The sequence below is a fragment of the Globicephala melas genome, chromosome 1 (genome assembly GCF_963455315.2).
Source record: "Globicephala melas chromosome 1, mGloMel1.2, whole genome shotgun sequence".
NCBI classification, from domain to species: Eukaryota; Metazoa; Chordata; class Mammalia; order Artiodactyla; family Delphinidae; genus Globicephala; species Globicephala melas.
The window spans coordinates 103050521-103069345 of NC_083314.1; the positions used below are offsets into that span (position 1 = coordinate 103050521).

General features: G+C 33.3%; 1 protein-coding gene across 4 annotated transcripts in view; it reads right to left on the reverse strand.

Annotated features, from left to right (window-relative positions):
• Positions 1-409: 409 nt before the first annotated feature.
• Positions 410-18825, reverse strand: part of PTBP2 (polypyrimidine tract binding protein 2) — an 83396-nt gene continuing 64980 nt past the window's right edge. Inside the window, exons 9-14 of one of the 4 annotated variants that reach the window (XM_030868759.3) lie at positions 14580-14719; positions 13081-13114; positions 12570-12662; positions 5178-5394; positions 4999-5076; positions 410-4828 (exon numbers count right to left, since the gene is read on the reverse strand). In XM_030868759.3, the coding sequence (XP_030724619.1) occupies positions 4699-4828; positions 4999-5076; positions 5178-5394; positions 12570-12662; positions 13081-13114; positions 14580-14719 (692 nt within the window). In that variant the 3' untranslated portion in view covers positions 410-4698. Of the gene's footprint in view, positions 4832-4998; positions 5077-5177; positions 5395-12569; positions 12663-13080; positions 13115-14579; positions 14735-18825 lie in introns of all 4 variants that reach the window. The other 3 variants (XM_030868758.3, XM_030868757.3, XM_030868761.3) reach the window with 3 other exon arrangements.

An 18825-nucleotide genomic window follows, 5' to 3' on the forward strand; every position in this document is an offset into this window, starting at 1 on the left:
AATTTCAGCTTTTAAAATACTAACGGTAGCTCCTTCTTTACTTTTTACATCTTTGCCTTAGGAAAAACTTGAGACTCAAACAACTCATATGGTATTTATTGAAAAGGAACTGATTTAATAACCTTAAAATTGGTTAAATGTCATGAGATTTGATAAGGGATTATTAATGTCCAGACATCCTAATCTTAACAAAATTTTAAAGTGTGTTGAACAAAATATCATACCATTTAATAAACATCATAAATATTTGCAGTATTTTTTAAGTACAAAAAAACTTAAGACTACAGAATACAGAACAAATTCTCTTTGAAAAACCACCACTGAACTTAAAACATACTAAATTCAATGTAACGATTACCTGTGGAGAAGGGATATACAGGGGCTAAGATCAGGGAGAGTACATAAAGGATGTCAGTTCAATCTGTAATGTTTTATTTCTTTTAAGTCATATATTAAAATTACACAAAGTATGGAAGGTATTAGGTGGTGAAATAGTAAGTGCATAGCTGTTTATGTTCTTTGTATTTTTCTGCGTATCTGAACACTTCATTTTGTCCTTAATGTGGGCAATCTGACACTTGACTTTTAACATTAATACTTTATTGGCAAAATCTAAAACAAAAAAAGATAAAGGGAATAAGTATACTTAGGAGAATAAAGAATAACTCCAAAATTAAGGGTTTTGATAATTGGTACACATATCCTAATACTCTGGCTTAAAACTGAGATTTTCTACTGAATTCTTACCAACAGATTTTCTTGAAACAAATATTTAGCCAAAATAGAAACCTATGTATGTTCAATTTCACTAAACAGTTCCATACCCTTTCCTCCTGAATGAAAAAACATTTTCAGATTTTTGCTCTATTTAAAAATATTAAGGCAGTGAGGAAATATTGTTTAAAGTCCCAAGCTACTCATGAGAATGTCTTTTCTTTTCATATTCTCCAAAGACTTTGTTAAAATTACCTCTGTTTCACAGCAACCTTTAAAGGTATATACACAGAAAATCTCATTTTTAAATGGAATCCATAATTAAATATGTATCTGTGTTGTGTTACTAGGCTATCTAATAGTTCAAACAGAAAATACAAGGCTAAATCCAGATTCTCCTTTCATTTGGCTTTGGGATGCATTATAGACTTGCATTCTACATCTTTTTGCTTTAGCAGATGTTATCAGTTAAAAACTTTAAAAAAAGTCCTCTGTAGCAAAGAGATATTGGGATATTATTTATTGTAGATAACTAAGATCTGGCAGACATGAAACTGACATTGCAACTTTTCCTTCTACATAGCAATTTATCAATTGCATAGCATTTCTGCATTCCTACTATTTGAGTTTCACAGTACCCTGTGAGGTGGGAAGAGCAGTACTGCCTACATTTCCCATACACAAGGGATACTGAGGCTTAGAAAAGTAACTTGTCCTTTTCTGCTAACTATATGTTGATCCAAAAATAGAAATAACCAATTACCACAATCTGATTATACTAACCTTATATTTTGAACTTTAAATGCCTCAAAAGTGTTAATATATCCCTAATGTAACTAAATATAATGATTCCTTAGTCCTGGTTAAGCCAGCGTGTTCTTAGCTGCTTTCAAATATTAAATTAGATTTCTAACATTAAATGTAAACTTTATGAATCCATTCCGTAAGTAGGTATTTTGAAACCCATTTTCCAAAATAAATCTTAATGTCAAAAAATCAGTTTCTCAGTTGTAGGAAAAAATAATCAAGTTATCTTTCTTAATATTCAAGGTAAGACCTCTATTAAAAAGCAGCTGCATCTTAAGAACACTTCACAGTTAGCTAGCTCGCTTGAGAGAGAAGACTGAGGCATATGGTGGTAATAATGATGACAAAGCTATTATTTTCACCTAATTAAACAATTTACTATATGCTGAGGACTGGGTTAAAATAATGTACGAAAATAAAGCACTCCAAAATGTCAAAATTGTCACTTCACTGGCTTTTGCTTTGGAAGGAAGGTTGCACTGGAGTGCACCCTAAAAGACTGAGGAATCTGACACTCCCTAGGCAGGAAAAACTTGGGTTTCTGGTCACTCCTCCATCAGAAATACTGGGAACTCCTTAGCTCAGTAATTGGAGCAACCCCAGTTCCCACAAACATCTCAGAACTTCTGTTTCTTCTTCCAAGCCAATCCCATCCACAAGGAACTACCTGAAAAACAGATATAGCACCTACTTTCAGATATTTCAACTACCACCCAATACTGAGAAAAACTTCTGTTCGATTACTATTCATTCATATTATGGGTTTTTTACAGACTTTTTAAGCTCATGTGCTGTTGCTAGAGTTCTTCTGTACTACAGTGCTATTTTAAGAAAAAAAAAATTGAGATAACTTAGCTTCCAAATCACCCCCCATGTCGACCCAAATGTAAACAATTATTTACTATATTCTTTCTTTCTCGGAAGTGACTGAATTATTGTATTAATAAAGCACACTTAAATGAACTGCATACGCCTTCATTTGTTTTTAACTTTCCTAATGTATGAGTATTGCATAATTGTCAGTTAGAACAAACTTAAGGAACATGTATAACAAAGTTATCAGACACCAAAATGCCTGTTTAAAAAAAAGGTGACCCCCCCAAAATATTGAGTACTACAAATAGCACCCTAATCGAAACCCTTTAAAAAGTGAAAAGCGTAACATCACATACTACCCCTTAAACTTTTAAATACCTGAATGTGTATCTTCCTTCCCACCCAAGGCAAAAGCAGATGGTATACTGTTTCTTCCCAGTAACATCAAGTACCCTTTGTTAAAACTCACAAGGTAGGAAATCTTTAGCAGACACAAAAGATGAAAGATGAAACTGCAGCAAGAGAGCATGGCAAATCCAAAAGATCTATTAGTGCATAAATCTACTGGAAAAAAAACAACAACAACAAAAGAGATAGAAAGAATTAACAAGATACAATAAAAGTTATGTCTTTAAAGCAGTAGATTATAACAGGGTGGGAAATGTTTAATATGTGTCCTCCTGAAAAGCAGTTACCATCTTTCAAATTAAAAAAAAACCAGCTGGTATATTTTCACAGCATCTAGATTTATTTATGGTATAAAGCCATAGAATTGTAATATTATTATTCCTTTCCCACCCTGGCAGAGAATAAACATGAATTCAGAAGCACAGTGGAGTGAAAACAAAGAAGAAGAGAGAGAAAAGGCAGCAGAGAAAGACAGAAAAGGTGAATACAGAGCTACAGAAGTGTTTATTGAGCATGCTACAGAGGTAAGCAGAGTACACACAAAAGGAAATTAAACAACCATCAAACCTCCCAACTTTGTTAGAAAATTAATTTTTAATTGTGCCGCTTTCAAACTATACTGAATTTTACATTTCTAAAGATGTAAAAACTCAACTAATAGAAAATATACATGACCATTCTGTCTACATAGATAACAGAATCTATGAACCTTGAAACTAAGTACATCAATTTGAAAAAGTATTGGTCATTTAAACAGAATCAACAATTCAGATTGACAAGAACTGTTCAAATTAATTTGACCTGTAGATTCTGAGCCATGTTTTTATTAAAGTCAAAGTCAGATCTATTCCTAAATACAAAATATTTTGAAGATTTATTAAAACTGAATATTACAATGCAAGGTAAATTAAGACTAAAGGCACATAAACTTTGGTCCCACCTGGTTGTCAGTTTTAGAAAACTGCCACAAAATTAATCTTCCTGCAAATTTTCGCAGTACACTTTCTTTTATCTTTGAAAAATACATGCACCAGTTCCTGAACTAGCTAGACCAGTCTGCACATGCTCAGAAATCCACAACCGTATTCCAAATCTTAATTACAAACTAAGGATGGCAATATATATTTAAATGCACATAAATCATGTCAACTTCAAAAACATCTACGAAAAATATTCAGCCACAAACAAGACGTTACTTAGTGCTGACATTTATATGATACGTCCCACAAGAGTGTGTACAAAAAGGTTAAGATTCCACAATGCTTTCCACGTAGGGCTCAAACTTACAGAAATCACTTTGTTGTCTTAAGAAATTAATACTCTGCATCTTGTTAATTTTAACTAATGCCTACATTCATAACTGAATCTAGACCAGAATTGTGAGATACAAAAGGCCAATGTTTTTTTTTAAAGCAATAAAGCCTAAGGTAGTAAAAACTAAAAAAATGCTGCTTTATTCTTTCAGTATTATGTATCTTATTTGATTAAATAGAAAGAAATGTGACAAGCCAATAATTCAAAATAAGTTCCAAGCAGGAGAAACAAAAACTTAACCCTTTTTACACACCCCTGCCTAAACATATTGTTAATTCCCATTTAACAATGTGCCCTAGACAACCAATTCCTTTCTTCTAGTAAATGCACAATAGCAACACTAGTTTTCCTTTTTAAGGCACGTATGTCAACTAAGTTGAAAAAGGAAAGTAAAATTAAAATTTTAAACAGACAATAAAAATGGCTTCTCTACAGAACAGATGAAAAAGAGCAGTTAATAACTCTGCCTTTACATATGCCATTTCTTTTTATAACCAAGGAATGATAACAGCATGGGAAAAAAGAAAAGAAAAAAGAAAACAACAAAAAAAATCAAACTCTGGTCCCCACTTTTCTGAACAGTCAATAGGTGTTGACACCAAACAATGTGATTCATCGCCAATCTTCATCTCCCCTTTTTTAAATTGTTGACTTGGAGAAAGACACTCTCAGATGATGGTTTTCACCAAGGTTATAATTATGAAGATCAATCAAGGCCTGAATAGCTTCTTCCACTGTTGCCATCTGAAGAAGAGCCATTTTGTGATCTCTTCTGAAACAAAAGTATGAAATTAGATACTTCATAAAAATTAGGAAGGGCTTAAATACTTAACTTTTGCCCATTCCAGAATCAAAGACGTCTAGAAACAAAAAGAACTACTTGAAGAAAACTTTTACTTCTATCAAGTCACTAATTTAAAGACAAGAAAGCTTGCTTACTGAAAAAACTTAAATGCTTTCACAGTGCCCCCAGTGTTAGCAAACAGTGTTCGTAGATCCTCTTCTGCTACTGAAGGACTGGGAAAATTAGAGAAAAAGAGTAACAATTAATAAAAAATGTTTATATTTTCTTCCTAAAATGTATATCCTTAATAAACTACTCCAGCTTTAATACTTACGGGATATTGGATAGGTGAAGGGTTGCAGAAGGAGGAAAAATGTTCTGAAAATTTTTGGATCCAGGTTTCTTGAAACGATGCAGTGGGGAATTACCAAAATCTTTTGTTAGCCCTTGATCATCAAGTCCCTCTCGAGGTAGTTGTACAGTCTGATGTTTAGACAGAGTAACACGAATAATTTTCCCATACATCTTCTGTCCATTAAGATGATTCATGGCTATAAAGGGGAAGAATGCCTATTAAAAAACAGTATCAAGGTTCAAAGCAAAAATAATTCTCATTTTAGAAAAGTTGAAATATCTGAATTCTGTTATGATTTTAAAATAAATCATGAATTTACAACAGCCACTGGTGACAAAACAAGTTCATTTGCACTAGACAAGGCACTGAGGCAAAAAAGCCAGCTTCTTTTATAGAACGAAAATCCAAAATGTGAGTCTCTCTCTTCCTTGACAGTCCTGCTAAATGCCCAAGAAAGAAACTTAGTACTCATCTGTAACATTTTCTCCCTGCTGATCTATGTCCTAATTGCCAAGTCCTACCATACCCATCCTCTTAATTACTCTCAAATTCATCTTCCATTTCTACACTTTCCACTGCCATTATTTTTTTTATCTGGATAACTCAGTCAGTCTCCTAATTTGTCTTGTTGGATTTTTCTCTACTTTTCTCCAATCCATTCTATACAAATCTATGTCACTACCTGCTTAAAACCCTTAGGGATAAAGTCTAAACTTACTCTTTAACATGGCTTATGCGCCTTTCTCAGTCTGACCCTAACATCTCTATCAAGCATCCCTGAAAAAACATTTATTGATGATATACAATACTAACCACTTTGTTAATGCTGAGAATCAAGTGGTAAGACAAGAACCATCCTAGCCCTCCTCATGGAACCTACAGTATCTTAGTACTGTATTCCTTGTACTTAATGTTCCAGGTGTACAAAACGTATTTTCTTAAACACTAGTTTTTTTACCTTTAGCCCCGTGTGCATGCTTTTCTATTTATAACAATTTCCTATCTCCTTCACTATCCCTCCTAATCTATTTATCCTTTAATATTACTTCCTCAAGAGGGCCTTTTCTTCATCATCTAGAAAAGGTTCAGAACCTCACTAGATACTCCCCCATGCAGTACCCTTTATTTATTTTCATAAATTCATTACATTTTAATTATTTATATCCTCCTTCATACTGTAAGATACATGAAAGCAGGAACCAGTGTCTCTCCCCACAGCACACAGCACAGTGCCTAAACACAGAACATCACATAGCTACTTCTTGAGGCAGCAGTTGGGTTACTTTTCAACTAAAAGAACTGGTCTGAGATTAGAGAACAGTTATACGTTTTATGTTTTATTCACTAGTCACAACTGAAGAAAACCACGTCATAAGTCATATTGAAGGTCTATTTGACTACTCAAATCAAAGTATTAGAGTATTAAACAGAGAGGTAAAGGCAATATGGAAGAGCAGGAAATTGAGAATAAAATCCCTACTCTCAAATGTTTTAATTTGATTAGTATACTACAGTACACAGTCTGACACAGGAGATACCCGGAATTTGTTAAATCCATGCATCTTGTCATACTTACTTGTATAGAATAAACCAGTTAAATATAAAACAGGTCTGAAAAGGAAAATGCTATAGAAGTATAAGGTACCATTCCAAAAAATCTTTTTCATTTATAGCTTCCCTAATTTGTAAAAATAAGTTTACTATTCCAGTTATAAGATAAATACTAAGGATGTAGTGTACAACATGATAAACATAATTTTAACACTGCTGTATGTTATACATGAAAGTTAAGAGACTAAACCCTAGGAGTTCTCATAACACAAAAAATTTTTCTATTTCTTTTATAACTATATGAGATGATGGATGTTCACTAAATTTACTGTGATAATCAACTCATGATGTATACAAATCAAATCATTAATGCTGTACCTCTTACACAGTGCTGTATAACTGTAAAACTGGAAGGAAAAAAAAGTTTACTCTTCCTGATTTACTGCAGTGTTATACATTTGTAATAGTTTTTTCTTAGATTTTCAACTGAGGCTAATAAAAAAAATAAGCTGTCAGGCCTTAACTTCCTTACACTGTATTTCGCGTATACTTATAAAATCAACTCAATTATCCATAGTGATGGTATGTAAACTCCTTTTATAATAAAGCTTACTTGAATTATAAAATATTTTTAAGGTTCTATTAATTTTGTTGTTTTAAGTGAACAGAACTTTGCTTATGATAAAGTGCTATTAGCTATTACCTCATACAAAATGTGTTATAAGGAATGAGTTTTGGGAATAAAGTGGCATAAAGAAGTAGACTAAGGTTGTCATAAGAAAAGGTGTATTAGTGCAGCTTTTGAGAAGTTATAAAAATACTACACAAACAGTTGAGCTTTGAGATACTGAAGGGCACAAATAACAAGAGGTCCTAGGCATAGTAAGTAACTGCACCAAGAGGAGATGGATGATAGAGAAATGGGGTCAAAAATAAAGCAAAATAACCAAACAGCTAACTCAGAAAGTAACCACGTAATACGGGAGATTCTAGTCAGCTGATTGCTGATAAAAGGATGTGAGTAAATTTAAACTGGATGGGGGTTAAGGAAAGGGGTAAATAGAATACTGGGGCTTTTAAGGGTATTAAACAATAAAAAGCTCGTCAAAAATGGAGGTATATATATTGATTAAACAAAGCAGAAGGAAATGATTAGAAAAATTTTAAATGAATCAAGTTTAAATAACAGGACTCTAATATCTTGAAATCTGTTCCAAGAAATATGGCATCAATGAACAAAGCAATCAATGATCAAGAAGAAAAAAGTCAATGCTGCATAGTGGAAACGTCATTTTTGGTTGAGTATTATTTTCTACCTCTCCCTTTATCTCTGAAAATAGTAATGAATAACGAGAAATTAAAAGATGGTAAAAAAAAATACGTAGTTTACATAATGTGGAACTAGAACTATATCAATAATTATCCCCTTTATAATTAAAAATAGTGTTGCCTCTCCCATTTAAAAAAAAAATGAATCTTGATATCCACTTGTTTATTAGTCTTGTCAAAGGACCCAACTTTTAGCTTTATTTTTTTTTTCTCTCAACTGTCTTCTATACCATTGATTTCTAGTCTTGTCTTTATTATCTCTTTTCCTTGGGTTTATGCCATTATTCTTTTTTTTTCTAAATTATTTATTTACTTATTGGCTGTGTTGGGTCTTCGTTGCCGTGTGCGGGCTTTCTCAAGTTGCGGCGAGCAGGGCGCTACTCTTTGTTGCGGTGCGCAGGCTTCTCATTGCAGTGTCTTGTTGCAGAGCATGGACTCTAGGCATGCAGGCTTCAGTAGTTGTGGTATGTGGGCTCAGTAGTTGTGGCTCACAGGCTCTAGAGCGCAGGCTCAATAGTTGTGGCGCATGGGCTCAGTTGTTCCCCGGCATGTGGGATCTTCCCAGACCAGGGCTCAAACCCGTGTCCCCTGCATTGGCAGGCGGGTTCTTTTTTCTTATAAATTTATTTATTTATTTTTGGCTGCATTGGGTCTTTGTTGCTGCATGCGGGCTTTCTCTAGTTGGAGCGAGTGGGGGCAGTATCTTCGCTGCAGTGCACAGGCTTCTCATTGTGGTGGCTTCTCTTGTTGCAGAGCACGGGCTCTAGGGCGAACGGGCTTAGTTGCTCCTCAGCACGTGGGATCTTCCTGGACCAGGGCTTGAATCTGTGTCTCCTGAATTGGCAGGCAGATTTTTAACCACTGTGCCACCAGGAAAGCCCAGGAAGGTGGATTCTTAACCACTGTGCCAGCAGGGAAGTCCCTATACCATTATTCTTAACAGTTAAAACATTCTGTAAAACATCACTTTCACTGTACCACACATACTAATATGTACAGTACTTTTATTACCATTTAATTTTACATATTTTAAAATTCCCATTAAAATAACTTCTTTGAGACATGAGATATTGGAATTATTTTTCAATTTCCAGATACCTGGAGATTTTAAATGTATCTTTCTGTTATTAACTCTTTAACTTAATTGCGCAGTAGTCAGAGAATTTGGTCTGTATGATACTTACTCTCTGAAATTTACTGAAGCTTGCTTTATAGTTTAGTTTGTGATCACTTTCTGTAAGCATTCCTTGTGTACTTAAAAAGAATGTGTTGGATGTATAACTATTAGATGCCTAATTCTATATATGTGTAATTCTGTTAATCTAATTGTGCTGTATCATTTGCGTCTTGCTGATTTTTTGGGGGGGGGTTCTGCCTGACATAATTCAGCAAGGTGTATAAAAACCTCCATTATCGTGGTGAATTTGCTCAATTCTCCCTGCAGTTCTATCCATTTATAATTTACACATTTTGAAGCTATTTCATTAGGCACACATACACATAAAACTTGTCATCTTCTTGGTGAACTAATAAATCTTTTATCAATAATCTTTATCTTAAATGAATATAGGTACATAAGTTTTCTTTTGCTTATTACCTGTCAATTATCCTTTTTATATCCCTTTACTTTCAATCTTTCTACATCTTTGCACCTCACATCTCTTGTAAATAGGTGGCTTTTAAAAAATCAAATCTGTCTTTTAATTGATGAATTTACTCCTTTACATCTGTTGTTACTGTTGATACATCTGGACTTGATTCTATCATTACTTTCAAATTTCTATTTTCCCCCATTTTCTCCATATCATTTGCTATTTTTCCCTCCTTTCTTTTGACTGTTTTTTTGGGGGAAGGTCTGTTGAGAGCTCCCTTCTATGAGACCAGCAATACCTCAAAGTGCGACTTAGAGTTCTCCATTACTCACAGTAATGAAGAAGTGAAAGCCAATATATACACATACTTAAAAACTGCTCAAATATCACAACACCAGAGTTACATGATTCCTACTCCCTTTACAGCACACTTCGCTAGATATAATTCAGTAGTTAAAGAAGAAGTAAGTTTACTTTTGAGATGGCAGCTACATATTAAATAAGAACAGTTGAGGCTTTCTTATAAGTAGTTCTTGAAAATATGAATTGGAGAAACAAGATAATTATTTTAACAAGGAACTACTCTTTGACATTTCCTTAGAACTCATTTACTTTAATCGCTGAAGATCAGTACACTACTTCAAAACATAATTTACAAATTATATTATTCCTAAAATATCCAATTTAAGAAAATTCCAGTATCAATTAAATAGGTTATGGTAGAAATTGAAACATCTTAATGTTTGCAAATTTTAAAACTCTAGTCTAAAATGATTTAACATGGCCTCTAAGATTTGCAACAATCCCATTCACACTTGTATACTACTGACTATACCTTGCCGTTTATTTCTCCCATACTACTTCCTGAGCATAAAAACATCTGCCTATATTATAAAACAATGAGTATTTCCAAACAGAGTCCCATGAAAACCAAAAAGAATGAGAACAGAGCCCATAAAAAAAGCATACTACATTTAAAAAAATTTCACTTATTTTTTTCAATAGCGCACCCTAGTTTTGTATAGGATTTGTGTGTTTGTGTGTGTGCTATAAAGGCATTAAAGGTGCAAGTACATATTTTTATGGACAAGAAAGCAAAATCTAACCTGGCAGCAATGAGAAATAATAAATTATTTGCCACTACATATAGTTTGAAACCTATAAATCATGCTATTAGTAAGTCAAAGCTTTAGTAAAAAAATTTTATAAAAATTAGGGGTAAAAGATTTATCAATGTTAAGTATTGTTAGGCACTGAACTGTATTCTCCCAAAAGTGATATATGGAAGCTTTAATCCCTCAATGTGACTACCTGGAGGCAGGGCCTTTAAGGAGGTAATTTAGGTTAAATGAGGTCACATGGGTGAGGCCCTAATCCAATAAGACTGGTGTCCTTATAAGTACAGGAAGAGAAATCAGAGCCTCAGAGGCTGAGAAAAGGCTCAGAGGAAAGGCCATGTGAGGACATATGGAGAATGGAGCTGTCTGAAAGCCAGGAAGAAAGTCCTCACCAGAAACCAAATCTATTGGCACCTAACTACTGGCCTCCAGAACTATAAGAAAATAAATTTCTGTTGTTTTAGCCACTCAGTCTGTGGTATTTTGTTATGGCAGCCCAAACAGACTAATACAAGTATAGCAAAAATTAAATTATCAGTTATCTAGTCCTTACATAAAACAAAACTAAAAATATCGTGAAACATTTGGTTAAATTCTACCTCAGGTACTTCTCAACCGTAATGATTGCGTATCCTTTATTTACATGAGGGTAATGCCACCCACAGCTCACACAATGAGGAAGAAAATCAAACATTTAAGAATGCTTTGTCAACTATGAAACAAAAACTGTAAAATGCTACTTGCAAAGTTTATAAAAACAACGGCAATGACTAAACCCACCAGAGTACAGAAGTGTACACAAGCAGAGGAAGAAGAAAAGATTTAATTAGCATCTATGACATCATCAGCACTTTTATATAACTTCCACTAAAGATGGATAATAGCTGGTAAGAAACACAGAATTTCAAACTTACTTCTGACTCCAAAGGCTAACAGGTCTAGTTCATCATGTTCTTAGTTTGTGAGTCTCACTGGATATAATAGCAAAAATACACTAGTTTTTACCCCAAAAATGGCAAATTTCAAAATTAATAACGTGAGTACACCCAATCTAAAGTACCATCATCGCCAAATCTCAACTAACAGAATTATAAGCTAAGAACATATTGACTTTACAGTCAATCATACCATGAATATGCAGCTACATTCTAGATTTATGTGATTTGGCTTTGTGCATGAATTCAAACGAGATGTTAATTAAGTCATCAATTATTTATCTAATAGTATAAGTGTAACTTGTCTGAAGTACATTTTAAGATTTCAAAAAGGATTAACAGTGGGATATTTGGTGTAAATTTTTCATTTTGTAAGAACCTGGTATCTCTAAAATACATTTCCCATGTGACTCTTTACTAAGTTTAGTTAAATACTTGCAAATGACTTTAGAAGAATTAAAATAACACAGCGTTAATCAGGATTCCGTGGACTATATGAACTGTTAACTTTGATTACAAGGAGTATCCAGGAATGAAAAACACTGAGGATCTTTAATATGTATGTCATAATTCTTATGTGAAATTGTTATTGTAATTTTGAAGCCAAAACATTTCTTCCTTAGACTCCACACAAGAAATGGTTAAGAGGACAGCAGAAAAATACAAATATGTTCATCATGTACAACTATTCATGTTAAAATATGAAAATTAACATGACATTTTGAACCCTGGCTATTAATAAATGGCTTCTTACTAACATAAAGAGTTTGTTTATATTCACAGGTTTAGATTATATATTTGAAATCAGATTTGAAGATGTATAGATAACATATAATTTAATCTTACCCAGTTGTGATTGGTTTCCATCAGCCATCTGTATTAGAGCACTGTCTTTCTTGTTGTACAAAATCTTCACACGCTGCACATCTCCATAAACACCTTATTTTAGAGCCACAGAGAGGTAATCCAAAAATGGAATTAATTTTACGTGCAAGTCAGCTAAATATTATCTTTCTGACATATTAATGAAACATTCAGACATCAACATGATCACTCATTCAAACTCATCATTCTCACAAATGAATAAAGAAGATCAAGATTTTGAACAGTGAATTTTGAAAAGAATAATCTCTGATAAACCCTCAAAGCTATGTGAATGATATTAAATTAAAGATCATGCAAAATAAATCAGCATGCATTAAAACAAATTTTGTGTCTATGGAGAGTTTTAAATAGCAAAGAAAAATAGCAAAAGATTTACTATTCAACTTTAAGCCAAAGTGCTAGCTACAAATAAGAATTAAGGTGAAACAAAAATCAAATCAATAATAAAAGTATAGTGCTAACAATAACATACCGAAGAGGGTAAACAGACTTTGGGGCGTAACCATCTTTAGAAGGAGAGAAGAGCAAGCAGCGTAAGACAAGAAGAGAGAAGAGTCGAGGAAGAGCGGAGATGAACAGATCATCCATAACGAAGGGTGGTTCCCGCAGAATGGTGAGGTGGTCATGGATCATGGTTCAAGGCGGTTAATTGGGGCAAGTTGGTCCGAGGAACATTTGTTCAAGCACAGAAGCATGAACACAGGGAATGGAGACAGGGGATGAAGACAAGGACAAGGAAAATAAAGGATAAGACAGGGAAGGGAATGGGCATTTGGGAAAAGACAAGGAAAGGGAAGGTGAACACACAGGGAAAAGGATGAAATGGGGAAGGGAAACAGCAATGCAGAAGAAAAAAATAAGGAATTGGGGAACAAAAAAAAAATAAAATATAGGTCAGTACATAGGAAATGCAGGATTTGGTCAGAAAATGGTTGGTTTATGTACTGTACAAGAAAAACTGAGTAAAATGTAGTCATCCAAGACAAATATGGGTAAAGTACATCTATATCAAAGAGTAAATTACAGCATTTCATCTCAACATAGGGAAGGAAAGCATGCACAGGAATTTTAAACTTTGAACTTTAACTGCATAAGCATGGCTGGTTATGAAATGCAGGCAAAATTCTTAAGAGAAAAACAAAGGCACTCTGATTCAAACATTTTAGCATGCAGAACTATGGATGACAATAGTACTAAATGATAAAATAGCTTAATGTTCATATTAACAGAGGCCAATTAAAAATGAAATATTCAAATTAGACATCATAAACTGATACATTGAGCTTCCCACATTTCATACCAGCTTCCATAGCAATCAAAATAAAATATACCAGACATAAAATGTACAACTAAAGAAAATAACTCAGCAATAAACTTTATTTAAGGGGGTGGGAGGGGTTCAGGGAGGGGTAAAGTTGAAAAATATTTTTAGAAGACAATGACTAATAACTGCAAAGAAAAAATTACTAAGAAAGACTGGAAGAGTGCCTCGTCAAGATCTTTGGAAGAACCTTCAAAGAAAAATGTATTAGAGTAGTTCACATAAAATAAGATTTAAAAAAATGCAATGACACATAAGCATGAAATGAACAAGCAAATAATTAGAAAAGGCAAAGAGCAAAATTGTTTTACAGTTACATCTGCAAATTAGATCACATTTGCCTTTTGAGAACAACAAAAAGATAAAAAGCCAAACTACAGTACTTCACCATATTTTTCTTAGGAAAAATAGGTAGTTAGGTTAAAATATATATATATATATATATAAAAAAAGAGATATGACTGTCTACGGAAATAAAGTATTACCTAAACAAGTACATAGATTTTATTCGGAAGTAGAAACACACAGAAAATACTTTGACTAATGAATGTACATAAAAAGAAAGGCAAGTGCAAAATGAAATAAACATGAAAAACTTTCACAAATGAAATGGAGGTAAAAAATAAACACTAGAAAATTATTTTACTAACCTCTTCATTTAAATTGCTAACCAACAGGACTGTATTGCCACCAGCTGAGACTCCAGGCATACCCACTCGGCCAGCAGCAGCTGCAGCAGCTGCTGCAGCAGCATTTGGAATAGCCAAAGGACTCAGAGCTCCTGGAACAGCTGCAACAGGAAGCCCTAATTTTAAAATAAAGCATATTTTACGAAACACACACAAGTCGTTTACAAAAACCAATTTAAGCACGATGGCTGCACGGCTTAGGGCTGACCGTTCCAAATGGTTCCTGAAAGTTAATTTTTATAACATTTAGAAAAATTAGTTGCTGATAAGTAGTAGATAAAATTAATTGGTTTCAATGAAATCATTAAATATTAGAACTAAGGTACATACCTGTATTATGTTAAAAAAAATTAAATATACAACATTCCATTTCCTATGGAAAAGCAAACACAGCATAAAGAATATACCTCCAAGTCAGAGACTTGAAAAATTCACTTCCATGGTTCATAGTGAGGAGCCAAATCTAAAAAAAAATCATCTTCAACATAACAGTAACTCACTTTTTTATACAAGTGCTACCTTCTTTATAAACGTGCTTGAAATTAGACAAATAATTACAGCTTACAAAACATATATAGTAAGTCCTTCACTTTTAGAGACAAAATCACCCTGAACATCATTATTTAATTAATTCAAGTGACCTAAAGAAAATCTTACCATAATCTGTTTTCCTTAATTCCACACTCAAATAGGTATAACACAAGTTTCTCAATTACAACACTTCCCCCGTAGAAAGAATGAGAAGAAGTCTCTATTATCACACAAGCTTTCTCTTTCAATATTTTCCTATCCTTTACCTACCAGTTTTAACATTTCCTTCTTATTTCTACTGTTCTACTTTCCAGTCTTACTGTTGTTCTGTCATCTTCAGGATTCTTCATTTATTCCATGGAATTCCCTTTGTCTCAGCATCTTTATCCGTATTTCAATTATCAATAAACTTGGATTCCTTTCATCCCTTAAATTCTTACATACCAGCTTATTTCTCAATAAATATTAGTTCACTAAAGAAATGAGTTATATGTTCTTTTTTTTCCTTCTCATGATAAAGGCGACAAACATTCAACCTACATGAAGTTAATTCATGACGTACCTGGGTAGAACTGGCCCTTAGTACTGTTGTCCCATAAGTTCATGTTTTATTTCTTCTTTTCTCTTTCCAGCTTTCTTGTACATGTCATAAGGATGTGCTGTTACCTCTGGTTTCAGACGTTACTCTTTTAGCCAAGTTTGTTTATCTTTTTACTTTACAGAAACTATGACCTTTCATTGGCAGGGTGAACAGCTCTTGAAGACTGACAATTCTTAACTTCTTTAGTTTTTGACTTACAAAATTTTTCCCTCCCAATCTCCTTTTATCTTTTCTGAGTACCTCCCCCATCAGTAGAACGGTGTTTCTCACTTACATTCTTGCTCTGTATGAGTTTATTTTACAGTCCCCCACACCACCACTCCACATACCATTTTTGCGGATTCCCTCCCCCCCATCTTTTTTTCTTATTTCTCCTCTTTTATTTTTTAGATTTTACTTTTTGTTTTGGAAATTTTCCAACATATACAAAAGTAGAGAGACTAGAATAATGAGCCCCATGTATCCACAATTGTTTACCAATTATTAACTCATGGCCAATCGTGTTGTATCTACTCGCAAATTTCATTTTTAAAGTAAATCCAGAAATAAGGATCTAATTTTAAAATAGAAACTTCTCACGTCTAATAATTACTCATGCATAATAGACTTTAGTGCCTTTTAGGATCCACCACTTTAACTATTCTATGGTATTACTAACTTCTCAATGTTAAATATAATAGCTCTCATTACATTTGATAGGCTGTTTCCATTTAACATTCAATGGATATCTTAAAATGCTGCCACTGTAAGATACATTCCTACTTCCTAGGTATGCACTCACAGTCATTTTGATCTTGCATACTCTTATTAGACATGTAGTTAGATTCCAAAACTTATAGTTCTAAGTTACTTATCATTTGTCTTTCTCTGTTGATATTTCAAGAAAAATTACTAATTCATGAAACACATATAAAACATCAATACATTTGATATATCAGTCTAAACACAACAGTCTAAACACTTCATTTTTGCAGAAAATGGTTTCTTCTAAAATACATCTCTACCATGCCAATATACAATTAAACATCATAATACTTCACCAAAATATTCAATGATGAAAAATTTATTCAAAGAAACTTTAAGTCTGGGATTTGTAATGGAGATACCGTGGTAGCACAATATTATTTAAAACATCAAGACATCATGGAAAAATAATCACTGAGAATTAAAATAATTAACATTAATTAAAAAATGGTAATTAAGAATTAAGAGACTAGGCTAAAGCCCTTTTTGAAGTGTGAGAGACTTAAAAAAAAAGAATGCCACGTTTTAATAAACAACATTACACTTTAGTAAAAATAAGACTTAATTTTCTTGTGAAAATATTCGTGAAATTTTGTGGCTCCAAGTAGATACAATTTATCTCCTTCTAGTAAGGAGATAATGGAAAGCTCAGCAAAATGTGGAATGTAAGCTATGAGGTCCCCACTGTTCTTGCTACTATCCAAATGCTACTTCATAATCTCCCTACTTCTCCATTTATTCTCACCATTCTGGGTCACTTGCTACTAAAGTCAGATGATCTATCCTCTTGCCAAATGTTCTTTCTTCATTTTAGGCAGCCCAGAGCATGATGCAAAAGTACTTCAAGAGATGAGGGCAGTCACTGTCCTTAGCACCACTAGCATGTATTTCTCTTCCACTATTTCTTCTCCTACTCTGGTAACTTAGAAAAACTATTTCAGTCACCTTTCACAGTTCCAAATCACTAAAATAGTCTTGACGTTTTTATTGGACTTTTAAAGCCTCTAAGGATAGTTTCCACCATTTCCTTCAGTATACTCTTCTCTAAAAAATTATTTTGTCAATAAGGTAATTTTTTTTTTTTAGGTTTAATCTCAGTGTTGTCTGCTACACAAAAATATAAAAACCTACGAAGTATTTCATGATGTACTATTATAATGAATTCTGAAAAGGAATTGTGCACTGTACTTTTCATATTAATGTTAACTCCTAGCTGTGAGAGAAAATACATTTACTATCTTCCCTTTGTAAAAAAACATATAAAACACGTTATGCACACTGGCTCTAATGGATTACTTTTAGCTGTAGAAATTATTTTAATTTTAATGATTTACGTCTTCAAGGCAGCAGGTATGCTGTAAAAAACACTATTTATGCATATTGAGATGGGGGATAAAAATGTGTTTTACTTTCAGTATTGTTGTAAGAATCAAATAATGTCAAAGAGCTTCATAAACTGCCACATGAAAAGGAAGGTGTCACAGGGATCCCCCTTCTATGTGAAATGATCTTCATCGGCTGGGCCACCCAGAATTTTGAGTGATTCAGCAATTTTATAAATTTCTTATATTAGTTCTGACACATTACTAGCCCCCTTCTCCCTGAGACTGATGGCCACACTGCCATGTACCTATCTGATAGAGATTCAAAGTCCACAGGGATGAAGTGATTACAAATTATGCATCTGTCTATCCCTCTATCCCTCAGGTCATATTTTGCTGAGGTACACAGACATCCCTAACCTTGTCCATTACAACTGAAGAATTAAACTGTTCTTGATAACATCTTAAATCATTTGCCAATTTTATCTATAATTTTTAATAAACTTTTACTTTAGAACAGTTTTAGATTTACAGAAAAATTAAAAATTCTCCACAGTTCTTATAACCTTGGGCACCCCTTTTCCCCCATTATTAATATCTTACTATAGCATGATATAGTTATATATCATATATATTATAAATAGATATATTGTACTATCATACAATAGTATGATATATGTTCCAACTAATCAGCCAGTATTAATGTTATTATTAATTAAGGTCCATAAAGTATTCAGATTTCCTTAATTTGCATCTAATGTCCTTTTTTTGTTTCAGGATGCCGTTATTAGATTTAGTCATACCTCCTTAGACTCCTCTTGACTACGACAGTTTTATCCATGCTTTTTAGAGATGCAGAATTTGTTCTATCCTTTCATTTCTATTCTGAAACATCTATCCAAAGTCAATTACATCATATCTTTTGGTCTTAAAGTTCTTTCCCCTGTTTTTGGTCTTACACTTCTTTTCCCTGTTCAAGACATCTGGTGGTTGTTATTCTCACACACGA